The following is a 27,249-nucleotide window of genomic DNA, read 5'->3' as shown; positions in this document are numbered from 1 at the left end:
GCAAGAAAATAATTAATATTAAGAAAAAGAAGCAGTGGCAAGAGAAAAGGTGTTAGACTGGCAATGCAGTGACAGCTTCTGTCATAAGAAATACCAGAACCCATCTTTAGTGAAAGGAAAATGGGTGGGCTTGATAAGAAAGAAAAGAAAGAGGGGGAGGGAGGGAGGAAGGGAGGAAGGGAGGAAGGGAGGAAGGAAGGAAGGAAGGAAAGAAGGAAGGCAGGCAGGCAGCAGGAAAGTATGCAAATGAGAAGTTGTCCTACTCCAAGAGTCACGGGTCTTGAGACACTATCTGTTTTTCAAGAAAAACAGGATCCTGCTTTGTAGACCAAGGAGGCTAAGTTTTGCAAGATTTCCCTACCCTAGTCCTGTTTTGCAAACAGTTGATTTGTAAATACTTGTGTCGAAAAAAACACAGAGATTCTTAAGGAAGGATTAGATAAATAAAATGTTGCTAGAGGAAACAACCTGACATCTGACTTATCCCCGTTACAGAAAAACTGATTAATCAATGCCGATGATCTTTAAATGTGAAAATAAGATCCACATCCCCAACACAGAACATAAACCCTTAGACTATGAGCCCACCACGTCCTGGGGTTTCTTCCTCTTTTCTTCCCTCCCATTCAGGAGCTTTATTCTATCCTCCCAATAAACTTTTGCTCTTGTTGCTTTGTGCTCGATTCTGGAATCATCCATAGCAGTTGATTTCTGGACTTAAACTTGGGAATAAAGAGCCACAGTTTTGTAAATAGGAATGCTATGAGTATAAGGCCTAGCTGGTTTTTCATGAGTAAAAAAAAATCTTAAAGGAGGAAACTTGGAGCAACCAAATCTAAAAGAACATCTTTCAACAGTATTGACTCCATGGGGATACTATAGGAGATTGGACTTTGGGAAGAAGACTGGAAATAAGAGAAACCATCACCCTTTTGGACATCAAAATCCCTGATCCAGTTACTCTTCCTTTGGAGTTATGATAAGCATTCAAATAATACTAGCTCAGACTACACCAAGTAATGGGGGGGGTCTCCAATAAGTTTAAGATCCAAGATTCCGAAAGAAACTAGAGATGGTCAGAAGGGCCTTTAAACAGAACACAAATTGTTTACCAAAGTGGCCAGATTGAAAATAAATATAAAAATAAAAAAATGATTCATTCAGAAACTTGAGAAAATGAGTAGCATGGGAGGAGATCATAGCATCTGTAACCCAGTGGGGAGCCATGACCCAAGAGCTACAAATGTCCCAATAAGAAGTGATCTCTAACATTGCAGGCATAGGCTGTAAGTCTCTAAACAGGAAAATGCAAAATGTGTGATGGAGCTAGTTTGACAATTACTCATCAACAGAAATCTATTTCTCAAAGCATACTAGCTGATAGAAATTTTTTCTCTTCCCCATTCAGATTTCCTAGCTCTGGTTTTAATAGGAGTTTTTAACATTCCTTCAACCATTTTTAACCTTCCTTGTAAGCAGTGCCTGCTTACATTTATGGAGGTCATAAAAGTGATAACCCAGGACGTGGCGCTGTAGCTCAAGTGGTAGAGCGCTCGTCTTGAGCTGAAGAGCTGAGGGACAACACCCAGGATCAGAGTTCAAGCCCCACGACCAACCAAAAAAAAAAAGTGATAACCCACTTTATTAAGACTGATCAAGAAAAAAAGAGAAAACAAATTACCTACATCAGGAATAAACTGAAAGATACTATGAAGAGTTGAGAGAAGTTTAAGAGAATCAGTGAATACAGAAAGGATATATAGAATAAGAATTATATAAGGATATATAAAAGAAGCTATGAAGCTGGTAATTACGATGTTCAAAGGAAACAGGAACATTACTGGTGAAACCACACTATTTCCTTTGGTCTGAACCAGTTCTGTGCAATTTCCTTCTCAGAAAGAGAAGTTAAGCTACAACTACTTAGCTAGTTGAATAGTGTCAACATTAATTTGATGCTATATGCTACATGATCTCCTTGATTATTTGTATCTTGTATTCCTCCTCAGAATGTATGATACTTGCAAGTAGGGAAGGTGAACAGGTTTACCTCATAAGTTACTAAGCACAATCTGCAACACGAAAACAGTCTAAGAACAGAGGCATTAACCTGCTAGTGCTGTAAATTCATTCAGAGTATATTCTGTGTGAATTTATAGTGATGTTTTAAACTTGGTCATAGAAATTATCTTAAGATAAGTGGCATCAGAAAATGCCAATTATAAAATGCTGATTATATCTGCCTCCTTAGCGCAGTAGGCAGCAGGTCAGTCTCATAAAATGCTGATTATATAAATGTAATTGATATATACATTATAATTTATAATTATATATGACTACATATAATTTATACTATAAATTATATATATTTATATATACTATATATCCTATCATATGCTCTGTAAAAATATATATAACTATATAAACTATATAACTATATATATATATAAATTATATATATATATATAGCCTATGCTCAGTACTATCCATAGTTTCAGGCATCCACTGATAAGGGGAGATTCAGATAAGGATGGATGACTATATTCCTGCCATTATTTTCTATGGAATTTTTTAAAGCATTCTTTTAGTTTTGTGCAAGTACTGGGGCTTGGACAATGTCCCTTAGCATTATTGCTCAAGACTATCATTCTACCACTTGAGCCACACCTCCATTTCCGGCTTTTGCATGTATTGGAGGTAAGAGTCTGACAAACATTCCTACCCAGCCTGGCTTCAAACCATGACCCTCAGATCTTAGCCTCTGTAGTGGCTAAGAAAAGATTTTACCAGGTCTGTTATGAAAGTAAGAGTTATACATTTATTTACCACAACTTCAATGTTAAAAGTAGAGACTATTTCTTTCTGGAGACTTCAAGATTTTCTTTTAGAATATTGTACCTTGTAACTAAAAAGAAATCCTGACTAATCTCATAAAACAATCTTATGTTGTAATAGGTGCTATGTGTCACTGAGAAACTAGATGGGCAGGGTTAAGATTGCAACAGGAGCTGCATGCCATATAAGGAGAAAACTCATTTCTTCAAAGTTCTGATGACCTCATTTCTGCTTTCTATCTTCTCAAAGCTGAAGTCAGCTATGCGGTGTAAAGCAAACAGCTGAAAAACTGAGAGAGAACATAGAGAGCATTTGCACAGCATGGAAAGGCTTCGGGTACAATTCCCAACATAAAAATCTGAAGACTCTGAGAGTAACAAGCACATTCTTAGAAATCAGAGCTCTGGAATCCAGCCCTCAGGCTAGATGTCTGCAGTGAGCATTCAGCTCATACTTGCTTCAATGGTCTGTATTCTTTCTTTTACCGCTATGTTTTCATATACAGTAACTACTTTGCCAGATATTGACAATGAAGATTTCATCAAGGAATATGTTCACGCTCACAACAAGTTCCGGTCAAAGGTGAATCCAACAGCTACAAATATGCTATACATGGTAAGAAAATTTAGAACTTTGGGATAAATTCTTGGTAATCCTAAATGATTTTGCTTTGCTTTTAATTATTGTGAACAGTAAAATCACCATCTGCAGTCAAACACATTCAGTTTTAACCTTAACGCTTGCCATAAGCAAGCTATACAGTTTTAATTTTCTTTTTTGTGTACTTCCTTTTTTCTGGTCATGGGTACACTTCTCTTTTTTGTCATTTGCTTCTCTGTTATTATTTGTGAGATTTTTGTTTTGTAGAAATAGTTTATATTTGTACAAAATACTGGTATGAAATAAGCCAGTACTTTGTATTACCAAACTTATACTAAATTATACCAACATACATGAAGTTCCCACATGTAAATGATGTACTTTGAAACTATATACCTCTTACTTACCTTTTACCCCTCTTATCTCTCTCTCTGGTCCTCTTTCTCTTCCCTAGAAGTTCCTCTTCTACTTGGGTCATCTTTATTTTTCTCTAGATACTACTTATTAAAGAAAACATGGGATTCTTAGCTTTGAGTTTGGCTTGTTTTTGCTGAACATGATAATCTCCAGTTTTGTCTCTTTTCCTGCAAATGACATCATTTCATTCTTCTGTGTAGTTTAATAGTACTTTTATGGTGTATACTTAGGGTATGTATAATATTCCACAGTGTCTCTTTACTCTGGTAATATTTTTGTCATTAGGTAGAAGCTTTTAATTTATTAATTCTACTTTATAACTTATTTCCTGAGACATTGGAATTCTGTTCAGAAAATTGCTGCCCATACTTATTTTTTGAAGTGTTTCCTTTCTGTTTTCCTCTAGTTGCCTCAAAGTTCCAAGTCTTACAGTAATGTTTGATTCCCTTTCAAGTTTATTTTTGTACATGGGGATAGGTAAAGTTCTACTTTTATTCTTCTACATGTGGCTACCTATTTTTCCCAGCACCATAGTAAAGAGGCTGTCTTTTCTCCATTGGGTACTCTTAGTATCTTAGTCTAGATTCAGGTGGTTGTAGATAGGTTTATTTCTCAGCCCTCCCTCTTCCACTGACTGGTGCACATGATCTTTTTATGCCACTACTGTGCTGTTTTAATTACTATGGCTCAGTAGTATAGTCTAAGTTAGACGGTGTAATGCCTCCAACATTGCTTTTTTATCTCAGTAGTATGAACATTATAACAATATTAATTCTATCAGTCTATGAACATAATGTATTAGGAAGGTCCTTCCTATTTTCTAATGCCATCTTCAGTTTCTTCATTGTTTCACTGTAGAAGTCTCTTTCCTCCTTAGTTATGTTTATTCCTAAGTATTGTACTGGGAGAAAAGGAAGGAGTTGTTTTCTGATTTCTCAGCCAGTTCATTAGGGTATAGAAAAATGACTGATATTTTGTGTTGATTTTATATCCTGCTACTTTGTTGAACTTTATTATTTCTAGGGTTTTAGTGTAGGCGCTTCTAGGTATAAGATCCTATTACCTACAAACAGGGCATCCTATGTCAAAGTCAAAGGATTCACATTCTTGGTAGGTCTCGCAAGAGTGGGGTTCCTCTGGAAGTTGAGGCAAGCGTGCTGTGTGTGGGGTGAACCTGCAACGGCTCGGCTGGTCCCTTTAGCTCAGTCAGCAATGTAGAATCAGAAGGAGGAGGGCACGACCAAGAAGGCTAAGGTTTTTCCTAGGTGTGAGGTCTGCTGCACTTGTGATCCTCCTGCTCCGTCTTGCTTACCCCAGTTACATTGTCAAAAAATAATCATTATTTTTGCAGACTTGGGAACCGGCACTAGCCCAAACAGCAAAAGCATGGGCAAAACACTGTCAGTTTAAACACAACCCACAGCGGGAATCAAACTTGAACTTCACATCAGTGGGAGAAAATATCTGGACCGGATCTCTAGTCCTGTTTTCAGTGTCTTCAGCCATCTCAAACTGGTACAATGAAATCCAGTATTATGATTTCGCAACTCGGAAGTGCACAAATGTCTGTGGCCACTACACTCAGGCAAGTACTACCCATCTTTGCAGGAGAGGGGAAACAACTAGAATTCAGTGTTAAAAAAAAAAAATGCCACAGGGCATCCTAGCTACTCAGGAAACTGAGATCTGAGGATCACAGCACAAAGACAGACCCAGCAGGAAAGTCTGTGAGACTCATATCTCCAATTAACCACCAGAAAACCGGAAATGCCCTGGGCTCAAGTGGTAGAGCCCTTTCCTTGAGCTGAAGAGCTGAGGGACAGGGCCCAGGCCAAGTTCAAGCCCCGCAAGCCACCAAAAAAAAAAGGGGGAAGAAGTCTAGCGCTGGTGGATCAAACCTGTAATTCTAGCTACTCACGGGCTGAGATCTGAAATTGTGATTTGAAACCAGACTGGGCCATTAAGTCCCTAAGATTCTTAGCTCCAAGGAGGTTCAAGTGGTGGAGCATTAGCCTTGAGCAAAAAGTTCAGCGGCAATGCCCAGGCCCCAAGTTTAAGCCCATGGATGTACACAAGAAGAGAAAGAGAGAGTGGGGGAGGGAGAGGGAGAGAGAGAGAGACAGAGAGAGAGGAAGGAGGAAGGAAGGAAGGGAGGGAGGGAGGGAGGGAGGGAGGGAGGGAGGGAGGGAGGGAGAAGAAAAAAGCTAGTTCGCCTATAATGTAAGGGTAATAGCCTTCTTTAAAATAATAAATGGAATAGAATCTAGTGCCAGAAGAAATAGGGTTCGAAGAGGCTACTTGTATCAACAAAAGATGTGAGGCTCTTCAATCCAGATAGCACTAAATGCTAGTTATTCCGTTAAATAGTTTAGGTACATTGTATTATTTAAGGTTTTACAACATATATGATTGTCTGAATCTGAACTCTTTATCTTATCAGCTAAATAACACTGGGGAAGCAATTTCTTAACCTCTCTGAACCCTTCTGTTGATCTACATATACTAGCACCTCCCCTTACATATGCTCATGGTTTTCAATGTAAAACATAAAACCCCACACTCAGAAAGGGACTACTTCAGCTCCATCTTCCCAGCTCCAGGCAAACTCTGGACATCCTACTGATGAGGCCCCTCTTCTGAAGTGGAGGCATGGTGTAGGAGTCTCCTGAAGAGGAGAAGTTAAGATCACTCCTTGGCCTCTGACAAAGCTACGCATGTAATCAGTCGGATTTTAAGAAAATTAGTTTTCTCCTGTCCAAAATATTGTCTTTGTCTCCTTCTGTGAGAAAATTGACAAATCATCTCAGCTATTTTCAGAGGTCTGACTCTAAAACCTCAGATTCATTTGACATTAACTTGACTTTCTTTTTTTTGTTTTGGCTCCTTAGAAGATGGATAAACCATGCCTTAACTTGTACATATGAGTCTAGGTAAGGACTCAGCTAAACCATCTTCTCACCTCTATACATTCGGCATGCTGAATCACTTGTAATTCTTCTAAAGTACCTGGCTGAGGTTCCTTATTGAAAACAGATGTAAAAAATACAAACCAAATTCAACAACACATTAAATAGATCATACACCCTGATCAAGTTGATTTCATTCCAGGGATGCAATGATGGTTCACCTTACACAAATCAACAATATAATACAGCACCATAAATAGAATTGAATGAAAAACACAGGCTTACTTCAATGAGATGAATGAGAAGCCTTTGACAAAATTTAACATCTCTTCATGATGGAAGGAAGGAAGTAGGAATAGAAGGAATATACTGAGATAAATTAAAAGGTTATATATGACAAACCTATAGCCAACATTGTACTAGATGGGGAAAAACTGAAACCATTTCCTGTAAAATCAAGAATGAGACAAAAGTGTCTACTCCTATTCAATATAGTGCTTGAATTCACAGCCAGACTAATCAAAGCAAAGAAATATAAGAGATATGGATAGGAAAACAAGAAACCAAATTATCCCTATTTGCAGGTGATAGAATCCTATATTTAAAAGACATTAAAGGCTGCATGAGTGTGTCACACATTTATAATTTTAACTCCTCAAGAGGTTGAAATCTGAAAATTGAAGTTCAAAGCCAGCTTGGGCAGACAAACTCAAGAGACTTAGCTCCAATTAACTAGCAAAAAGTCAGAAATGAAGGTGTGGTTCAAGTGGTAAAATGGCAGCAAGGAATGAAAAACCTGAGCAAGGGAAGCTATGAGTTCAAGTTTCAGTATTGGCATGGGCATGTGCACATGCACACACGCATGCATGCATGTGTACACATGCATGCACATACATACTCCACCAGGAAACATCTTCCCACAATACATTGTTGAAAGACACCAAATCTACCTACAAAAATCAGTAACTTTTCAGCAGTATGCCAGTGGGTCATATGTATAATCTTAGCTACCCAGGAGACTGACATCGGAAGACCACAGTTCAAACATAGCTGGGGTAGGAAAATTCTGAGACTCTTACTCCAGTCAGTTGCCAAAAAGTTGGAAGTGAACCTGTGGCTCACAATCAGTAACTTTTTTACATACCAATGTAAAATATATATGTTGAGAAAGAAATCAGGAAAGCAACATCATTCAATATAGTTTCAAAAATACTTAGGAATAAACTTAACTAAGGAGGTGATAAACCTCTGCAGTGAAAACTACAAGAAAATTACAAGATATTAGAAGATAGAGAGACTTCCCATGCTCATGTTCATGTAGAATCAATATGGTGAAAATGGTAATACTCAAAAGAATTCTACAGCTTCAATGCAATCCCCATCAACATTCCATGCACTCTTCAGAAATTAGAAAACAACCCAAAAATTCATATGGGTGCCACAAAACAAATAGGTAATGCAATACTGACCAAAAAGAGCAACACTGCAAGTATAATACCTGACTTCGAATTATACCACCAAGCTATAGCAACAAAAACACCATATATTTCATTGGCACAAAGACAGACATGAAGACAATGCAATTGAGAACCCAGAAACAAACCCACACAACTACAGCCATCCACTCCTTGACAAAAGTGGCAAAAACATGCTTTGGAGAAAATCTGGCCTCTTCAACAAATGGTGCTAAAAAAAAAAAACTAGATATGCACACAAAGGAGACTTGAAACTAGATCTCTATCTCTTGCTTTTTAAAAAGGTCATTCAAAATGGGCCAAACATTTTAAAATCAGTCCTGAAACTGAAACTTCTAGAGAAAAATATAGGGAAACACTTCACAGTAGTCAAGTTTTGGAATTACCTTTGTGGTTATCAAAGGATAGATAATGAAGTATTAATAAGCCATAAATAAGAATGAAATGACTTCATTTGCAGAAAAAAATGAACAGAACTGGAGACCATCTTGCTAAACAAAATAAGCCAGACCCTGAAAGATAAATACTGTATTTTTCTGACATGCAGAATTTAGATTTATTACAAAAGAATGAACATAAACATTCTCTCTGAATGGAGAACCAGTAGGAAATGCAGGGAGAGGTGAGTGTAAGAGAGAGCAAGGGGGGAAATATTAGCAAAGTATACTGTATCTGATTGTATACTGAATGATGGGATTTATCTAAAAGTTTGAAAGAAAGCTAAATGGAAAAGAGAGGGATGAAGGGACAAGAAGAAATAATAGAGCAACTATGATCAAAGTATAGTATTGCATGTAAGGAAATATCACAATGAAACACCACACTTCATATAACTAATATATACTAATAATTTAAAAATAAAGTGCCTGACTGTACACTGTACACTGTACACTTTGTGTGTGTGCACATGCATGCATGCATGTGTGTCTGTCCTGGGGTTTTAACTCAGGGCTTGGACACTGTCCTTGAGCTTTTTTTTTTTTCTGGTTAAGGCTGGCACTCTACCACTTGAGCCACAGCTCTGCTTTTGGATTTTTGTTGGTTAATTGGAGATGAGTCTCAAGGTCTTTCCTGCCTGGGTAGGCTCTGAACTGAAGTTCTCAGATCTCAGCCTTTTTTTTTTTATTTCAAGTGATCTTTAATATGGTAAATTATAGATTATCTTTTTTTTTTTTTTTTTTTCCCCCTACCATCCCCTCCCTCCCTCCCTTCCCCGAGGTTCTTTTTTTATTTTGATTGTGATTAAATGATTACATAATTTCAAAGTCACAAGTTCATTCTAACTTCCCTGGAGCAAAGATCTCAGCCTTTTGAGTAACTAGGATTACAGATGTGAGGCACCGGCACCTGGCCACATAAACCTCACATACTTAATTTTGCCTGGAAGTGTCCAACTTTTCACTTGACAAACTCTCAACTCCTATGTCCCTGGCTGTGTGAAGCCTTGTACTTCCTCTCAGTTGAGAAGTTGCTTTATTTTCATTATTCATATGGTATTTTGTCAGTTTGTTAAATCACACTAGCCACGCAAGTATACATCTATTTATCTATGTCTCTCCCAAAACAAATCACCTGCTGAGGGCCAGTGAACATTCCTGTATTCATCTTTCTGCCTTACTCTTTCTCCTTACTTCTTCTCTTCAACTGTTCCCTAATAAAAATGTTAGCCCTTAAGTTACTGTCTCAGTCTCTCTATTCTAGAAGTTCACACCAAGGTTTATACTCAGTAGACAATAAACAAACCTTAGATCACTTCCATGAGCTGGTTTTCCAAGGCATATTGGAAGAAGCTATCTTCTATAGCTAAGCTATCTCAAAAGGGGATTATAACCTCACAATTCTCATCTGCTGACATTTAAGGTATCTGCACATTTTGGCTATTGATATCTAGTTATATAATGACAAAACATTTTGTAAAAGCTACACCACTTCCTAATGTGTTTATTCAACAACACACTATCTTTGTCTTGGCTATAGACTAGCATTTAGGAACACCGATGTAATAATATCAAATTATTTAGAATGTATAGAACATATAAAACTCTTAGGATCATGCTACAATTTCCCACTAGATGGCACTACTGATTTGACTTTTGTTTTCATCTATCTCTGCCTCTATTCTCACCCTCTTAGATTTTTTTTTTGCTATACTTTCACATTAAAACATGGAAAAAGGGGCACGTTTTACTGCATATCATATTTCTAATAATTATCTAGCTTGATTGATAGACTTAAAAGAGAAAAAGAATATGAAAAGATTGTTAGAGAAGAAAGGAGAGACAAACCCTCCCTGTAGGTTCCCTAAACGCAGTGCTTTTGTTAAGAAAGTATGGTGTTTCTGGTTCTGGAGAGCTTGCTACAAGGAAAAATACCCCACAAGCACATTGCTTAAGACCTGAGGATTTTGTAACCAGGCAGGAAGAATTAGGTTCCAAACTCTCATCTCTAAATATGGAGGCACTAACATCTAGTTACAGTCCTTTGGAGGATCATCCTGCTTGTAAAGCATTTAATCCTAACCTTCACACTAAGCTTCAATAGTTTTTAAAGAATTATGTTGCTCTTGTACACTAAGAGAAGACATCACTCTGTCTGATAGAAGTTAGTTTTATCCATCAAGTTACGCTTATTTTATTTCTTCATTGTAATAACTGCCAAAGATCACCTTGTGTTTATTCACAGATGTACACAAATGATAACGATTGTTCCTAGCTAGATTTTGAGCATCTATAATTTCTTGGTAGTAAGAGTTATTCAACTAAAATGGTATGGATGTTCATTCCATTGTTGCCCCCTTTGGTAAAAAAAAAAAAAAAAAAATCCTTGTATGTCTCCAGGTTGTTTGGGCAGATAGTTACAAAGTTGGCTGTGCAGTGCAATTTTGCCCTAAAGTTTCTGGCTTTGAACAACTTTCCAATGGAGCACATTTTGTATGCAACTATGGACCAGGGTGAGTCTGCATTTTTTTTTTTTTTTGCTAAGGAGTAACTTGAGGAGTACCTGAGGTAACTCAAAGAGATGGATAGGGTTGGGGAAAATGGGAGAGAAGAGAATGATGGGGCGTAGGATACTGATCAAGATGCAGCACACTCATAAATTAATGTTGAATTGAAACCATTTATACAACGAAAGATAATTAAAATTTTTAATGTAAAAATAAGTTATATCTTAAAGTACTTATCTTTGTTATAGAATATACAGACAATGTACTGCAAAGAAGAAAATTAATATGATTCTTAATTGTTCTGCCCAGATCTACTACAGTAACACAGTGGTACTTTTACTGTGTGAAACATTTATGAATACCATATACATACACATACTTTTAAGAATAGCAAAACTATAATGGTTTTAAGGAATATTAGTTAATTCAGTACGGCAATAGCACTAAATGGGAAAATTAAATACAATAAAGTTAAATTTTAAGTTAACTTAAAATTTTCCAAGTTTTAAAATGTGGCCAATTTGAAATTTGAGAAATGATCCTTTGAAAAAGGATCATTTCCTCTTTATATAAACCTACGCAAACATTTAGAAAACCGTAATATTTTTCTCATTAAAACTTTAAATCTGATTTCAATCGTTACATTACTGAAGAATGCTGCACACACTTACAATGTGCCAAGCACTTTCTAGGTACAATTGTTTTAGTGTGTGAGCTCAAATTCTCTGAATCTTTGTCTCCAATCAAAATCATAGCACCTGCCACTTAAGGTAGCTATGAAAGTTATACACCCCACTCTACCTACGTGTTACAAGAAGTCCAGTAGTCTCCTTTCTGAGAATGCCTATACCTTTCTCCATATATTTCACTCCATATATATGGCATTGCATAACAGACTATCCAAAAGGAATAGTAGAGAAGAGGATTAGAGAAAATTTGCTGTACCTAGAGTACTTACTGTGCCTTGGAAAATACTGCTTCAGAGACACTCAACTGTTAGGCTTCTCTTTTTCCTAGGATCCCAAACCTCTTATGGCTCAGGCTTATGAGGCCGAATATGAAACTACTCCACTTCTTCACTAGAGCATGTTAGATTCTTGGTCACTTGAGGGAACTAGGGAGAAGATTCCTGGTTTGAACTCGGGGACTGCACTTAGCTTAGCCTAACACTCTTAACATGAGACACACCTCTGAAAAGCCTGGCTTTGGTCTGGTTATTTTTGGAGCTGAAGTCTCACAGACTTTTCTATTTGGTTTGACTTCAAATCATGATCCTCCAGATCTCAGCCCCTTAAGTGGCTTAGATTGTAGGCATAAGAAAAAGGGGCCAACTCTGCTGGCTAAGCTTTTGATATTAATCCCTTACAGTTTATTAGGCCTTCCCAGAAGCAAATTTTCCCCAAGATGATTGATTCTTCCTTTTTTCTGAAAGTCACAACTGCCTTGTTTGTAACTTAAAATAGCAAAGTTTTCTTTCTTCAACCTGAAAATAAGGTATCATTAATGACTTTACCAAAATCACTCTAAAATTTAAAATGACTTAGTATTATTCTGCCTAATTATGGACATCTTTTGAAATCTCTGGTATACTACACTGAGTTTTCCTTTAAATAAAGTGGAATAAAAGCAACCCCAATTTGAACATATTTAACAGGTTGGAGATGAGGTGTTAAAATAAAGATATACCTCTAATAGTGACTTCTTAATTTTGGAGGTAAAGGGAACCACTGAAAATAGGAAAGTCCCTAAATCTGGATTACCTCTATCCAAAGTAACATTACCTTTTTGTATGAAGAGAACTTATCACAGGCATCTTAGCAATATCTGATTTTATATTAACAGAAGCTATATTCTTGGAAATATTGGATATTTTCACATCACATTCTAGTTGCAGATACCTCAAAATACAGTTTATGTTCATCACTACCTTGAAATTGACTGTATTATACCAAATGCTAAATCTTATTTAATATTCAATAGATGTAACACTATCACAAACCCTCTAAAAATTTCATAGCTACTTCAATTTAATCAGCTTCCTTTCTAATTGTGTATTTTATGTAGTTAAAAACAACTGAGACTCCAGTTTTCAAAGGGTATCACTATACAAATTTAAGAGTTCTAAAAGTAAAATGACAGTTTAGCTTCAGTTTCTATTTCCCATTCTTCATGCATTTTACCAACTATGAATTTTTGGACTTTGAGCTTATTATTCTTCTGGATTTGGTTAAGGATGTATATATAAAAAGTGAGAGTGAAAATATAAACAACAAAAACCCAAAATGCTAACAAACAGCCTTCTACTTCACAGAGGAAATTACCCAACTTGGCCATATAAGAAAGGAGCCACATGCAGTGCCTGCCCCCAAAGTGACAAGTGTGTGGAAAACCTCTGTAGTAAGTAAAAGTAACCACCTATCATAAAGCAATGTAATAGATATTACTGTTGTGCCTTTATAAAAGAATTAAGAGTACAACTATTTGTTTTGTCCAAGTTACTATTTTCTTTTTTTTTGGTCCGGTTGTGGGACCTGAACTCTAAGCCTGAGCACTGTCCCTCAGCTCTTCAGCAAAAGGCTAGCGCTCTACTACTTGAGCCACAGTGCCACTTCCAGCTTTTTTCTTTTTGCTTACGTGGTGCTGAGGAATCAAACCCAGGGCCTCAGGCATGCAAGGTAAGCTCTCTACCACTGAGCCACCCTCCCAGCCCAAGTTACTATTTTCAAGGAAATCAAAAGAAGCTGGGCTGAGGGCCCAGGAGGGGATCTGCTGATTGTGGTTTGACACCAGCCCCAGAAGGAAAGCCCAAGAGACTCCAGTGAACCACCAATAAGCCAGAAGTGGAACAGTGGCTCCAATGGTGGAGTGTTAGCCTAGAGCTAAAACTCAAAAACTCAGGGAAAGTTAGAGTAGCCGCTTCATTTGTATCAATTAATCCCAATCCCTGATATGATCACAGATGTTCATAAGGGACCAGACTAACAGGAAGATGTTTGAAATGGACAAAAGAACCTACTGTCTATCACTGATTTAGTACAAACAGTACCATCTTTCTGGAAAATACTTCATAATCTTTTGCCTCTATTAGTTATTTCTAATATTTCCTTATTTGAATGTTTTAAATTTTAGTGTTCCAATTTTAAATTGAATTTAACACTATCCACTATAGTATAATTTTCCAGCAGTGATAATTTCCATTATCCAAAAAACTTATGTATTAAATTTATACAAAATGTAAACTTAAAAATGTACCAAGTTAAAACTACAAAAAAAGCCCTGAATAACCTTTTTTTTTTTTTTTGGTCAGTTGTGGGGCTTGAACTCGGCCTGGGTGCTGTCCCTCAGCTCTTCAGCTTAAGGCAAGCGCTCTACCATTTGAGCCACAGCGCCACTTCCTGTTTTCTGATGGTTTATTAGAGATAAAAGTTTCATTGACTTTCCTGCCCAGGCTGGCTTTCAACTGTGATCCTCAGATCTCAGCCTCCTGAATAGCTAGGAATACAGGCGTGAGCCACCAGTGCCCAGCCTGAATAACCTTTGAAAGTCATTGCAACAAAGTTCTGTCAATTTAATGGTTCTAAAGATTTACTTTTTTCAACACAAGAAACATCAGCCTCACCTGTACCTAACCTTTTTTCAAATTCTCCCTGCTTTTGCAGCTAATCCACAGCGAGACAAAGTCACACGTATGTATATTACCTTGTTACAAGAAGCATTATGTGATTATGACATTGCATCATATGAAACAATGTGTAAGATGTCATCTACGTTTATTTCACAGGTTACTATTCTGTTGATTATCCAGACTGGCCCATATATTCTCGGAACAGATACACATCTCTCTTTCTCATTGTTAAGTCCATAATTCTAATACTGTCTGTTATAATGACAATTTTCATAAAGCACAAGTACCCTAATTTAACTATTATGGACTAACAAATCAGGGGCAGAAAGAAGAATGTGGCTTCTAAAAAAATTATATAAATTTTCATTGGGTATATTTTCTATTTTAAATTGTTTTTATTTTTTAATGTTCCTTCAGTAAAAAGCCTTATTTAAATGAAAACTATTCAGTATCTTGTCTCTATGAAACACTCGCCTTACTTACTTTCTACTTTTTTATTAGTATTATTTTTAGGTTGCCATGTTAGACTCCTAGGAGGTCAGTGGGCTCCACATTTCAACTTCCAAATCTACAAAATCAGTGATGTAGATTTAGGTGGTTTAATTACCTTCTGAGTTAGTTAACTTCCCACTAGTTAAGGAATTAACATTTGAGGGGAAAAAGAAAAGAAAAAAAAAGACATTAACATTCTGGTAAGCATGTAAGACTGAGACAGGAGGATCAAAAGTGCCAGGCCAGCTGGCCCAGACTACACACAGAACCCATCTCCGAAGACAAGAAAGGTATCACTGATCCTCACTGCTCCTTCAACTCTTACCACTTGGTTTTCTATGTTTTCTTCCAACTGGTTGTCTTTTCCTTTACCACTTACCCAGACTCAAAACAGAGGAGTAACTACAGGATTTGATTTCAGAGGCCTGCTTATAAACTTGAATTGAGGTATAAATAAAATTGTAAAAAAAGAGAAAAAGGGGCTGGGAAGGTGGCTCAGTGGTAGAGCGCTTGCCTTGCATGCACGAGGCCCTGGGTTCCATACCTCAGCACCACATAAACAAAAAAAAGAAAAAAGCCGCAAGTGGCGCTGTGGCTCAAGTGGTAGAGCACTAGCCTTGAGCTGAAGAGCTGAGGGACAGCACCTAGGCCCAGAGTACAGGTCCTACGATTGGACCCCCCCCCCAAAAAAAAAAAAGAGAGAAAAAGGACAAGCCAAAATATTAGTATCAATAGAGAGGAATAAAGAGCACTGAAATGTTTGCATTAATTTTTCTCAAAACCAAATGCTGGGAGATTATTTTATCTAGAGACCAAGCAATAATATCAGACACGGGAGTTAATGTATAATTACAATTGCCACATTCCCAAAATACTGGATATAAAACAAAAACTAGAAGCTAGTATAGTTGATCATGCCTATAATCCTAGCTACTCACAAAGCTGAGTTCATGGGGCTTGTGGTTCAAGGCCAGCCTAAGGAAAATATTAGTGTAGGCCTTCATCTAGAAGAAAATATTGGACACAATAGTGTGCACCTGTTATCCCAGTAATGTTAGGAAGAATAAATAGGAAAACGACAGTCCAAGCCAATCCGGGTAGAAAGCAAACTCAGATCTCAGAGAACAGAAAGGGATGAAGGCATAGCCCAAGTACTAGAGTGCAAGTGTAAAGCCTTGCATCCAAACTCCAATACCACCACCACCCTTAAAAGAACCTGAAAGTTATTGCTAAAATTAAGCTTCCACAAAACCTGCCTGTCATTCATTGATTGATTAAACAAAATGTTCACAAAGATATATACCACTTTCTAGCACAAATTTTTCAAAATACACATAAAAGATTTTAAATATCGTTCTATTAACAAAAAAAAAAGACAAAAGAAAAAGTATCAATATTATTTCTCACAGATAGAGGCAAGTAATGCCCTGATTTCTAGAAATCCTTTACAAAAGGAGATAGCTTCATAAGTACTACTTTAGATTTGTGTGCGCCAACCAATACAGGGCTTGAACTCAAGGCCTGGATACTGTTCCTTTTTCACTGAGCTTTTTCACTCAAGGCTGGTGCTCTATCACTTGAGCCACAGCTCCACTTTTTGCTTTTTGGTGGTTAATTGGAGGTAAGAGTCTCACAAACTTTTCTGTCCAGGCTGACTTCAAACTGCAATCCTTAGATCACAGTCTCTGGAGGAACTAGGATTACAGGCATGAGCCACTAGTGCCTGGCTTCTAGTTCAGCTTTCTATGTTATTTTTTCTTCTTTTTCTTTCCATCTGCTTCCATCTTAAGCTTAACTTCCTCAGCTGTAAGAGCTCCCAGCTTCTTCATTTTTGCTTTCTTAACTTTTTCTTTGATGCTCGCCACGTCAATTTTAGTTTCAGTAGAAGCTAGAAAAATTATAAAGAAAATATATGCAGCTCTTTAGAAAAGATGTTAAAGGTAGTAACTTCACAGTATTATTTTAATAATTGTAGGTCATGTTACAAAATATAAAGCACCTTCCTAAAGGGAAGTAAGGAACTCATCCATCAGTAAAAACACATGAAAATGGCATGATAATTTATTGATCCACTATGCTAAAACTATAGTTTTTCAATAATTCCAGACATGTTGACCTATATTTTCTTCTATATTTTAGAAATTCAGAAAGCTCACTAACACATCAATTTTCCATCTAGCATATAAAAATAATTTAAGTTACTTCTCATGAAAAATATTAGCTAAATAGGAAGCTACAGGTCACAATCATGAAGACCACAATAAAAACTTAAATAAACTGGTCACAAATTATTTTTAACAAGATTTTTGGTAGTAAAGGCAGTATTTGAGAGTATATGATGGTCTTCCTAAACAATGCCAAAAGCATGAATAAAACAGAAGCAATAAAATAAACGTAGCCGTTTCTTATCACTTAAGTTACAGTATTCGGATCATAAAACAAGATACAATGTCACTATACTAACAATATAGCCACCAGAGTTGTAAGATTTAAGCCTCCACTATACAAAGCATGTTATCCTTAATCACTACAGACCCAGTTAACTAGCTACCAGGTAATTCCAATATGTTGAAAACTATAATGAAATACATTTATTTATAATTAAAACTGAAAATTATAATGCTAAGATACTTTACCTTTTATAAAACCAATTATATTCACAGAATATAGTGTTTTAAGCAATCCTGAGCAGAGAGAGAAATGCTGGAGACCCATTGTAATAAAAAAGGATGGGGTTGGCACAAAATCTGACATCCAGACCAATGTAAAAGAATACAGAACCCAAAAATAAACCAAGCAGTTACTGTCATCTGGTTCTTCACATAGGTACTAAAAACATGCACTGGAATAAAAGAAAAGCTCTTGAAACAAGTAATGCCAGGAAAACTGGATAGCACACGTACAACACAGAAATTAGACCACTATAGTTCACTGCACACACAAAAAAACTCAAAATGGATCCAACACCTTAATATAGAACCTGAAAACTTCAAAAGTATTACAAGAAATATAGGGAAAACATTTCAAGAACAGAACTCCAAAAGCTCATAAAATAAATGCAAAAAAAGAAAAAAAAATCAAATGAACAAGAACAGTAAAGCAAAACAGGATTTCCACAGAGTAATGTGGTAGTTCTGTAATTGACCTATAGTTTATATACAGCATTGCCAATAATCCTTTGGCCGTCCATGAGCCACCTCTGACTTTGGAGGGTTGATCTACTCAGAACACAAGTGCTACTAGAAGGAGAGGATAGGCTAGAAATAGAGAAAAGGCAAAAGTGTTTCTTCCTTTTAGTTTCTTTTGACCTTCTGTCATTCTTCTGTCAATGCTCTACATTTCCAAGTGATAAGAAATTCACAGTAACACCAAAACAAATGTCAAGCCGAAGATCAAATAAGTAAAAAGGACAACTTCCGAAAAGCCATTTCTAAGATGCATGATAGCAGACTAAAGGATCGTAGTCCTTCACATACTCTTATTCTTATCAAGGATATAAAATGCTCTGGGTTTATCTTCCCAAGCACAGATCAGAGCTTGGAGGACTACCATTCCTGGGCACTCTATCAGGCATTAACTGCTTGCTACTAATTTCCTAACTGCCTGTCATCTCTTGTCCCTAAGCTTAGTAAACTAATGAAATGCCAAGACAAATGATGAAGAACATGGTTATTTCCTAACATGAGTCAAATAAAAATCACTGTAAGTTTGTCATGAATAATATTAAGTGAAAAATGAACATTACCTTCCTTTGGTTTCACAGTTGGTTTTTCTTTAGGTGGAATAAATGCTTTGTTTCTTTCCTCTTGTCTCTTACTAAGAACTTCTGCTTGTTTAGCCTACATTAGTAAGAAACATATTAGTAAAGTACAACTTAAACTTAATAAGACTTCAAGCAGCTATGAACTTTTTCTATTAATGAGATAGATATAATGAATTTTACCTTTACTGCTTCCATTTTCTGTCGTTTCTTCTGATTTGCCTTCAAAAAGTATTCACCACTAGCCAGTTCTTTATCAATCTAATGAAAACAGTATTTATGAAATTACATCAGAAATAATGCAATGACAATTTTCTAAGAAAGCTAGGGCATAAAAACAGTGGAATTAACATTCTATGATGAAATAATAAGCTTCAAGAAGGAACTATACTCAAAGCTGAAATACAAACATGGAGTTAGCTAGGAGAAAAGGGATTGTGTTCACTAATACTAAACAGACTAAATCAGGTGGGGAGGAAGGTCAGGATTCAGAAAAGAGAGAAAACGCAAAAAGATAAGTTTTGGAGAAGCTTGAAGAAAACCAAATACGAGGCAAGGAGGTGGAATATGACTTTAAAATGACAAGGTAAGGTGGGTATGGTGGCATGCTTTGGGATCACAACAATCAAAAGTTGAGGCAGAAGGATCATGAATTTGAAGGATTCTGAGTAGAGAGAAGAAACAAAAACAGCATTTTTCTTTTAAAAGTTTTAGAGTTCTGGGCTGGGAAGGTGGCTCAGTGGTAGAGTGCTTGGCTTATAATGCATGAGGCCCTGGGTTCGATTCCTCAGCACCACATAAGAAAAAAGCCGAAGTGGCGCTGTGGCTCAAGTGGTAGAGCGCTAGCCTTGAGCTGAAGAGCTGAGGGACAGTGCCCAGGCCCAGAGTTCAGGCCCCACGACCGGACTCAAAAAAAAAAAAAAAAAAGTTTTAGAGTTCTGATGGGAAGTTGTGATACAAAGCAAAAAGGGAACTTAAAACCAAGATGGGGGGGCTAGGAAGGTGGCTCAGTGGTAGAGCACTTGCCTTGCATGCATGAGGCCCTGGGTTCAATTCCCCAGCACCACATAAGCAAAAAGAAAAAAAGCTGGAAGTGGTGCTGTGGCTCAAGTGGTAGAGCGCTAGCCTTGAGCTGAAGAGCTGAGGAATAGCGCCCAGGGCCCAGAGTTCAGGCACCCCCACAACCAGACCCCTCCCCCCACAAAAAACCAAGATGGGTATGAAGAAAAAAGGAAATTCTGGTCATAGTTAGAAAGGAATTTTCCCAGAAATACAGCTGACAAAATGAAATTTGAAACTCAAAAAAAGGGTGGATGTTATAACTTAAGATGTAGTAAGTAAGCTACATCACTCTGTCCATTTACAGTGACTACCAGTGCACTAGTAACACTAGCCATCATATTCACAACATGAAGGCTCACTCTGAACAGCCCAACATTTGCTTAGCTCACAATATGCCTATTTACACCTTACCTTCAATTTCCTGTATTTCACCTAAACTACCCTCAATAAACTTCCTGACAGAATAGGTTGATGTTTCCCCTTCATGTAAAGGTGGGCACTCAATACTCACCTGGCTTTCTGGCTGGGGTGGTGGGAATGGTGTATACTCCTTCTTAACACTTTTCTTCTTTGGTTCTTTGCGTTTGTTCACATTTTTGTGTTTGAACTGTGGCAAAAATCTCTCCCAACTTTGTGATCGTAATTCAGAATCTTTTGCCAATTCTCGTTTAATCATTAAGGTCTATAGTCATACACACAAATAAAAAATGTAAATGTCAAATTCATACATACTGCTTGGATAAATAAAAATTTTAAAGGGACTGTTTCTGACCTTTCCAAGTGCACCATAAAAATGCCATCTTAAAAATGCACAATTTGTCAAGCACCATAAAAGAATTACAAACTTAGATAAAGAAACACAATTTAGTGAAAATAGTATGAAAATTAAGCTTTTCAACCATTATTTCATTAAAGCTTAGTAAGGAGGGTTCTCAATTAGCTGATGATTCCTTATAAGCAAATGGGAACTAGATAGGCTAAGAAAGAAGTAAATGTTCTAGTGGTTTTGACAAAAGTCAATTCTATTCTCCTATTTCTCCAGTTCATTTCAATTCTGTAGAAACTGAAGCAAAAGAGAACATCGAAAAGACATCAGAATGTACAATTAGCTTTCCTTTTATCTGTAATATCCTGATGTAACTCAAAATCACTTTCAATCTAATCTAGTGATTTTCAAGCTTTCAAATTCAGGTGAACTGCTCAACAAATACTCACTATAAAAGAACTTAATATACCATGGTTTTATTTCCAATTCTAATCACAAACTAAACTTTTTTCACACAAAAAAGGATATAGCAATTCTCTCTCAGAGAGGGTACAATGTTAGTAGTAACTTTCAAAGAAAATTTTAATGTAATCTGAGTCTAGATATTATTAGAAAACAGACTCCTAAAAAAAAAATCACATCCTTAAATATAATACATGGGCTTACTGTCCAATAAAATTGTTATCATCTATAATAATAAATTCTGTGAGGTTTATTATTATTGTATTAGAAATATAAAATGAGTAACAGCATTTCTTTCAATATTTTTTACATTGGAGATATAAGCCTCAAATGACTGCAGAAAAGCTGTGCAGGCTGAATTCTACCCCCAGTTCACTAATTCACCCCAAATAGCTGCTTTATCTGTCTATATATTAGGCTTTGATAAGTTTCATGAGAATTCAATCAAAGTTCCGTTGACTGGAAAGAACCTTCAATAAAACAAACTTGATGATCATTGCTATGGTGATTTGACACTTACTTTAATGTTATAAATTGGATGAATATTCTTCATGGTATCTAGTACTACTTTTCGAACCTGAAATTTGCAAAGTAAAATTAGTTAGTAACTTACAAAGATCTAAATGAACATGATAGAAGAGAAAAATCCTATGACTCAAGAAATGTTTACCACACTGAATCTAATAATTTCTTCAACTGCTCTAAGTGGCTTCTAGACTTTTCAGTCAAGCACCCTTGAATACAATAAAGTTTCTCTATTATTGCTGAAAGACGGCACATTCCAACATGCTAAAGCTAGTAATTTAAGGACAGAGGGTAGTTTAGGAGCAGAATATGAGAGTTCAAATTATGGGGCAGTCACTTCATATAAGAAAGTCAATTGATTCTTTTTCATTTGTAAAAGATAAAATTGTATTAAAAACTCAAGTACATTATAAGAATCAAATAAGAAGTTTCAAAGACTTTACAAAACTGCAAAATATATTCTGATTTTCCCTTGCAGTGCTAGGGATCAAACACAGAGCCTTATGCATATTAGGCAAGCATTTCACTACTGAGCTATATCCCCAACCTTCAAAATAATTAAACATATAATATATGAAGCTATTAGTACTCCATGACAAAAGGGCAGTCAATTTGTGAGAAAGAAAGCCAATGGATAGCTATTAAATGATTCCTAAGACGGAAGTAAAACAACACAAACAGATACAGATAGTGATAACATTAAAGCGAGCTTACAGAAACTTATTTATTCCTTAGATTTCTCTCAGAACATTTTCAAGTTAAAGAAAACTTTTATGAGGAATGCTAAAATTCAAATGAAATATCTATTTTGAAGGAAATATCTATTTTTCAGTGTGACCTCTACTGGTATATAGATCAGTGCAAATTTTTAATTACTTGAATACGTGGAGAACACCATGCTTCTTTGTTATAGAGCAGGAACAGAAATGCCCATTTACATTTTACAATGGGAGGAGTAATGATACAAGACCTAATTCAGAAATGGATGTTTCCAGCCATTTTGATTGTCCAAAATACATTAGGAACCAGGAGTGATGATTCCCTCACATTACAGGACATATAAGTATTTACTGAAGGGAAATCAAACAGCACATTCTAAAAATGCAAAATGACTATAACTCAATGTTATCCAATGAACTAATACAATCAAATGAATTTGTAAATTTGCTTAAATAAACAAAGATAACAGGTCTTACCTCCTTTAAGCCACTAAAAGGTCCGATGGCTGAAACTGTATTTCCTTGAACCATGATGTAACAGTTTGTTAGGAGTTCCAATGCCTACATCAAAGGAACATTAAACAGAAATTAAACAGAATAACTAATGAGAAAAAACTTCCAATTTTTTCCATTGACAAAAAAAAAGTACCTTCAATGTAGATCCTTTGGGACCAATAAGCCGTTGTCTTCTTTTTACAAATCTCTCTTTATTTCTTACTAAAGAACCTATTTTAATAATATCACATGCCACATCATCCTGAAGAATTCGTACTGCCTTTCCAAAAAAGTAAAATAAAATCAGTATTTTTTTTTTTTACAACTGGTATTTATGTCCCAAGGCCAGACTAATAATGCCTGCACACAAACAGGAAAGTCTATGATGGAAAGAGGACAGGGAGGGGTAAGGAAGAAGATACCATATTACAGGCTGTCTAAACATGTAGATAAAGCAAAGTACTTCTCATTTACCTGTTCAAATGAAACACTCCTTGCTAACAGTTTTATTAGGTCTCTGGCTCTAACAATAATGTATGGATCAAAAGTCTTCTTTGTAGTACACACAGTCATACTGCCCTCAATCAGGTCCAGAGTTGCATTGACATGCTACAAAAAGAAACAAAAAAAAAGAATGGCTTAAAATGAATTTAGTTTCTGATAATTACAAAGTCTTTCTCATCCTAACTTAATTTCTGGGCCTTAAAAGGCTAGGCTACCTCTCAAATCCTATCAACTCTTTCCCTGGAAAAAGCTGTGTAATTACATATGAGTATTTGATTACTTTCAAACTTCACAAAATCTAAGAAACTGAAGCAACTGAAATCTTTTACATCTGGTTTTAGAATACTGTGTATTTATTGGAATAAAGACTATGTCTAATTTTAAATATATGCATGTGTACATACATACATCAACCCAAATGTGCGCAAAGTGAGACCTATCTAAGATACTTTGGTAATTAAAACTATAGTTTCTCTATCCTGAACCCAGGATGTGCCCTCAAAAGCGAAAAATAAATGTTGCTTTCAAACTTTTTTTCTGGTTAGGGTATGCAATAATAAAGCAAAAGAAAATTATAACAGGTTCAGAAAGAAGCAATCAGGAAACTGCAGCATTAACACTGAATAGCCCAAATCAGATATCCACAAAGGAAATAAAAATGCTATTTTCTGACTTTACATAATATGAAGAATGCTTTAGTAGTGAGTGATGAACACCTCAACATAAAGTTGGGTTTTCATGAGTTTCCAAGAAAAAAAATTAGTTTAATCTCAGACTTAGACAACTAAAAAGTATAGTCTGTTGCCTGCTAAGCCATGATTGTTTCCAATAGGTATAACCAACTCCACAGCTGTCCACACTGAGATACACATTTTATATCACAACTAGCATGTACGTGATAGTTACCCATACCAAAAGCTCATAATCACTAACATTTCAATCCCCTAACATGCTTCAATCCTCAATTTCAAAAATAACAAAAATACTGCTCTCGTGGGACATAGTAGCAGACAAATAGAAGATAGGCCATATATCTTTCATCCAAAACGAAAGTTAAACAATTACAAACATAAGTCCACTCAGACAAAGATATGGTCATGATCATGGCCTAGAATAGGCATTCTAAAATCTGTACTTCACAGGTGAGTTTATTTTGGCTAGTTTACAAAACTGTAAATGGTTAGAGGTGTGTAAACATTTTTCAAAGCACTTTATTACTGACAAAGTCAAAAGTGCAAGAATTGTAAAAATACAAAGTTTACCTATAATGTTTAAATACCAAAGAAACTAATTTAGCCAGCTATCTTGTACCTCTAAAAACAAAACCAATCAGCATGCACATAATTACTTAAAATAAGCAAGAGCAAAATCTCAAAGAAATGTACAAAATATGCATACATGTTCACTCAAGGCTTTCTGCACCAAAGGCCAACACTCTTTCAAGTAAGCCTCTCTATATTTTGGAAACAAAGTTGCAAAACTGCTTTCTTCCAAGAGTCCTCTGGGATTGTCTTCTTTAGAAAAAGGGGGTTCCTTCCAACCATCAGGAACAGTAAGGAGTTCTGGTTCATCTGTAGTGGGGGAAAAAATGTACCCAGTACATTTTAATGGTCTTTTTAGTACTTTGTAAATATTACATGCACACATTCATGAATTCCCAATACTCTCCTTGCATTTCCTCTTCTTGGTTTTTGTATTATACAACAATCAAAGAACATGACTCAGTCATTATTAAACCCCTATAAAATTACCAACACATTCAACAAGATTATCAAAACATGTTACAAGTCTAGTAAGAAAGAAAACGGTTAGGGCATGGGCACTTCCTACATCCACATTAGTTAACATATGCAAGACAAAAAAGATACCCAAAAAACTCCTACTTCCCTGCACCATGGTAGAGTTGAAGGCTCACATTTGTTTATATCACTATTTTAAGTACTAATGACCTTTACTGACTTTCCTGGTGTGGAACTTCACTGTATATGTGTGTGTATAATTAGCATTTTAGGGTTTGGGGATCTGGAATTCCAAAGTCTTTTCAGGGGCCTATTTCTACAAGTCTTTGACAGCAATACAAACATAAGAAGAAGCTGTATTTTGAGTCCGATTTTATACAAGACATTCAGTCCATAAAGAGTCAGTGTGATTTTGATCTTTTTATATCTATAGTCTGTTCTGTGTGTTCGTGACATTTTTGAAAGCAACAATTAAAAAAAAAACAAACAACTTTTGATACTTTCCCGACGGATCTGGAATGAAAGTTCAAGCTTTTTTTTGTTTTTTTTTAAAACTTTCTACAAAATTGACTGAGCAAGTCCCCGGACTATTTCTCTAGTGATCTTTTCCATTCCTTCACATTGTAAAACCAAACTACGGAGCAGACAATTTAAAAATAGCGCAGCAAGGTAAACGAAACGCGTCGTCTACAAGGTGTATCGCTGTGTCTGACCAAACACAAGCCAGAAATAGCAGCTACGTATTGCAAATCTTCTTTACTGACTGAATAGCTAGAGTTAAGGACCAGGCAGTAACTTCCGGCCCGGTGGCTCGTCGGCTCCAGGCCTTCCGTCGGCTAATTCCATCCCTACGCGGCGGGGTCCCAGTCCTCCACGGGCCGGTCCCGGTGCGGCCTGCGCGCGCCTCCGCGCTGCTCCCCGCCACGTCTTCACCCCCGACTTTCTCCAGGACACGGGTTCCACTGCGGCTCGACTCTGTGGGACTGGGAACGCGTGGCCGGGCCCCCCGCAGGCGGGTCCCAGCCGGCGCGGCCGAACCCCTCCACCGCCCGGAACAGGCCACGGACGACCTCACACCGTCACACCCACGAAGGGGGCGGGTAAGCACACTCAACGCCCACCACAGCCAGGCTTCGAGTCCCCCACGGCCTCACCTCGGTTTTCTGTATCCGGCTTCTGATTTCGAAATTCTTTCTTCGTAGGTCCCACCGCTCCAGAAGCAGGACTGCCTACCGTGGAGGACGCCATTTTCGAGCGACTTCCGGTATTACCGGAAGTGACACGGTTCTTCAATCCTGCCGGCTAAAACAGCTGCCGGGCAAAATGAGTTCCGAGGAAATTCAGGCGAGATCCTCACAGTCTCCGTACGCTCAAGCACCAACTTCGGCGCTTCCCCGCCCCGGGGCCCACGCAGAGCTGAGGACATCCTTCCCAAGATACACTGCAACCTCGGAGTTCAACTGCATTCTGGGAATTGTAGTTTACCAATGTGTCGGTCTGTAGTTTGGTGGCCCCAGGGTCTAAACTGGAATCGTTTTGCTCCGAGTTTGGCCACTGAGTGCAATGAGACTACAGTTGATATCTCTCAATAAATATCTGTATGCTTGACAGGTATGTTTTAGGGTTTAGTAGGAGGTGCAAATAGGAAAATATATGGTCATCCAGGGCAAGAAATGGCAAGAACACCCAGTATTCATTGAGTGGTGTGTGTGTGTGTGTGTGTGTGTCCGTGGTGTGTGTGTCCGTGGTGTGTGTGTGTGTGTGTGTGTGTGTGTGTGTGTGTGTGTCCATGGTCTCTCTGTTCCTGAGCTTCTTTGCTCAAGGCTAGCGCTCTACCACTTGAGCCACAGCGCCACTTCAGGTTTTCTGGTGGTTTATTGGAGATGAGTTTCATGGCTTTTCCTGCCCGGGCTGGCTTTGAAC

General features: G+C 37.1%; 2 protein-coding genes across 3 annotated transcripts; one reads left to right on the top strand and one right to left on the bottom strand.

Moving 5' to 3' along the window:
* Positions 1-3,073: 3,073 nt before the first annotated feature.
* On the top strand, positions 3,074-15,246 carry Glipr1 (GLI pathogenesis related 1). Its single transcript, XM_042698758.1, has 6 exons — positions 3,074-3,450; positions 5,204-5,437; positions 11,071-11,183; positions 13,489-13,574; positions 14,837-14,863; positions 14,959-15,246. Exons 1-6 carry the CDS (start codon positions 3,262-3,264, stop codon positions 15,111-15,113), a joined length of 804 nt encoding a protein of 267 aa, XP_042554692.1. The 5' UTR covers positions 3,074-3,261; the 3' UTR covers positions 15,114-15,246.
* A 1,794-nt stretch (positions 15,247-17,040) lies between these two features.
* Positions 17,041-27,025, bottom strand: Krr1 (KRR1 small subunit processome component homolog). 2 transcript variants are annotated; one of them, XM_042698755.1, is made up of 11 exons: positions 26,481-27,025; positions 24,986-25,158; positions 23,558-23,692; positions 23,238-23,363; positions 23,066-23,149; positions 21,865-21,921; positions 20,628-20,798; positions 19,238-19,315; positions 19,040-19,133; positions 17,931-18,136; positions 17,041-17,182 (listed from the first exon to the last, which is right to left on the bottom strand). In XM_042698755.1, exons 1-10 carry the CDS (start codon positions 26,572-26,574, stop codon positions 17,952-17,954), a joined length of 1,197 nt encoding a protein of 398 aa, XP_042554689.1. In that variant the 5' UTR covers positions 26,575-27,025; the 3' UTR covers positions 17,041-17,182; positions 17,931-17,951. The 2 variants fall into 2 exon arrangements, with proteins under 2 accessions (XP_042554689.1, XP_042554691.1); XM_042698757.1 differs by lacking the exon at positions 17,931-18,136 and having other exon boundaries at positions 26,481-27,020.
* Positions 27,026-27,249: the final 224 nt, after the last annotated feature.

The sequence above is a fragment of the Dipodomys spectabilis genome, unplaced genomic scaffold, assembly GCF_019054845.1.
Source record: "Dipodomys spectabilis isolate Male_0828 unplaced genomic scaffold, ASM1905484v1 ptg000234l, whole genome shotgun sequence".
In the NCBI taxonomy this organism is placed as follows: domain Eukaryota; kingdom Metazoa; phylum Chordata; class Mammalia; order Rodentia; family Heteromyidae; genus Dipodomys; species Dipodomys spectabilis.
Note: the sequence above shows the minus strand (reverse complement) of the source record. Positions and strands in the feature narration are given on the sequence as shown.

What these genes read in the sequence shown, in the direction of transcription:
- Glipr1 (XM_042698758.1), top strand. Translation starts at nt 3,262, where the DNA reads ATGTCTGCAGTGAGCATTCAGCTCATACTTGCTTCAATGGTCTGTATT. An exon ending in CTACAAATATGCTATACATG is followed by an intron (nt 3,451 to 5,203) that starts GTAAGAAAATTT and finishes TTATTTTTGCAG; the next exon opens with ACTTGGGAACCGGCACTAGC. An exon ending in GTGTGTGGAAAACCTCTGTA is followed by an intron (nt 13,575 to 14,836) that starts GTAAGTAAAAGT and finishes CTGCTTTTGCAG; the next exon opens with CTAATCCACAGCGAGACAAA.
- Krr1 (XM_042698755.1), bottom strand. Translation starts at nt 26,574, where the DNA reads ATGGCGTCCTCCACGGTAGGCAGTCCTGCTTCTGGAGCGGTGGGACCT. An exon ending in AGAAAGCCTTGAGTGAACAT is followed by an intron (nt 23,693 to 24,985) that starts GTATGCATATTT and finishes TTCTTTTTGTAG; the next exon opens with CATGTCAATGCAACTCTGGA. An exon ending in AACTGTGAAACCAAAGGAAG is followed by an intron (nt 18,137 to 19,039) that starts GTAATGTTCATT and finishes CTTTTATTCCAG; the next exon opens with TGCATGTTTTTAGTACCTAT.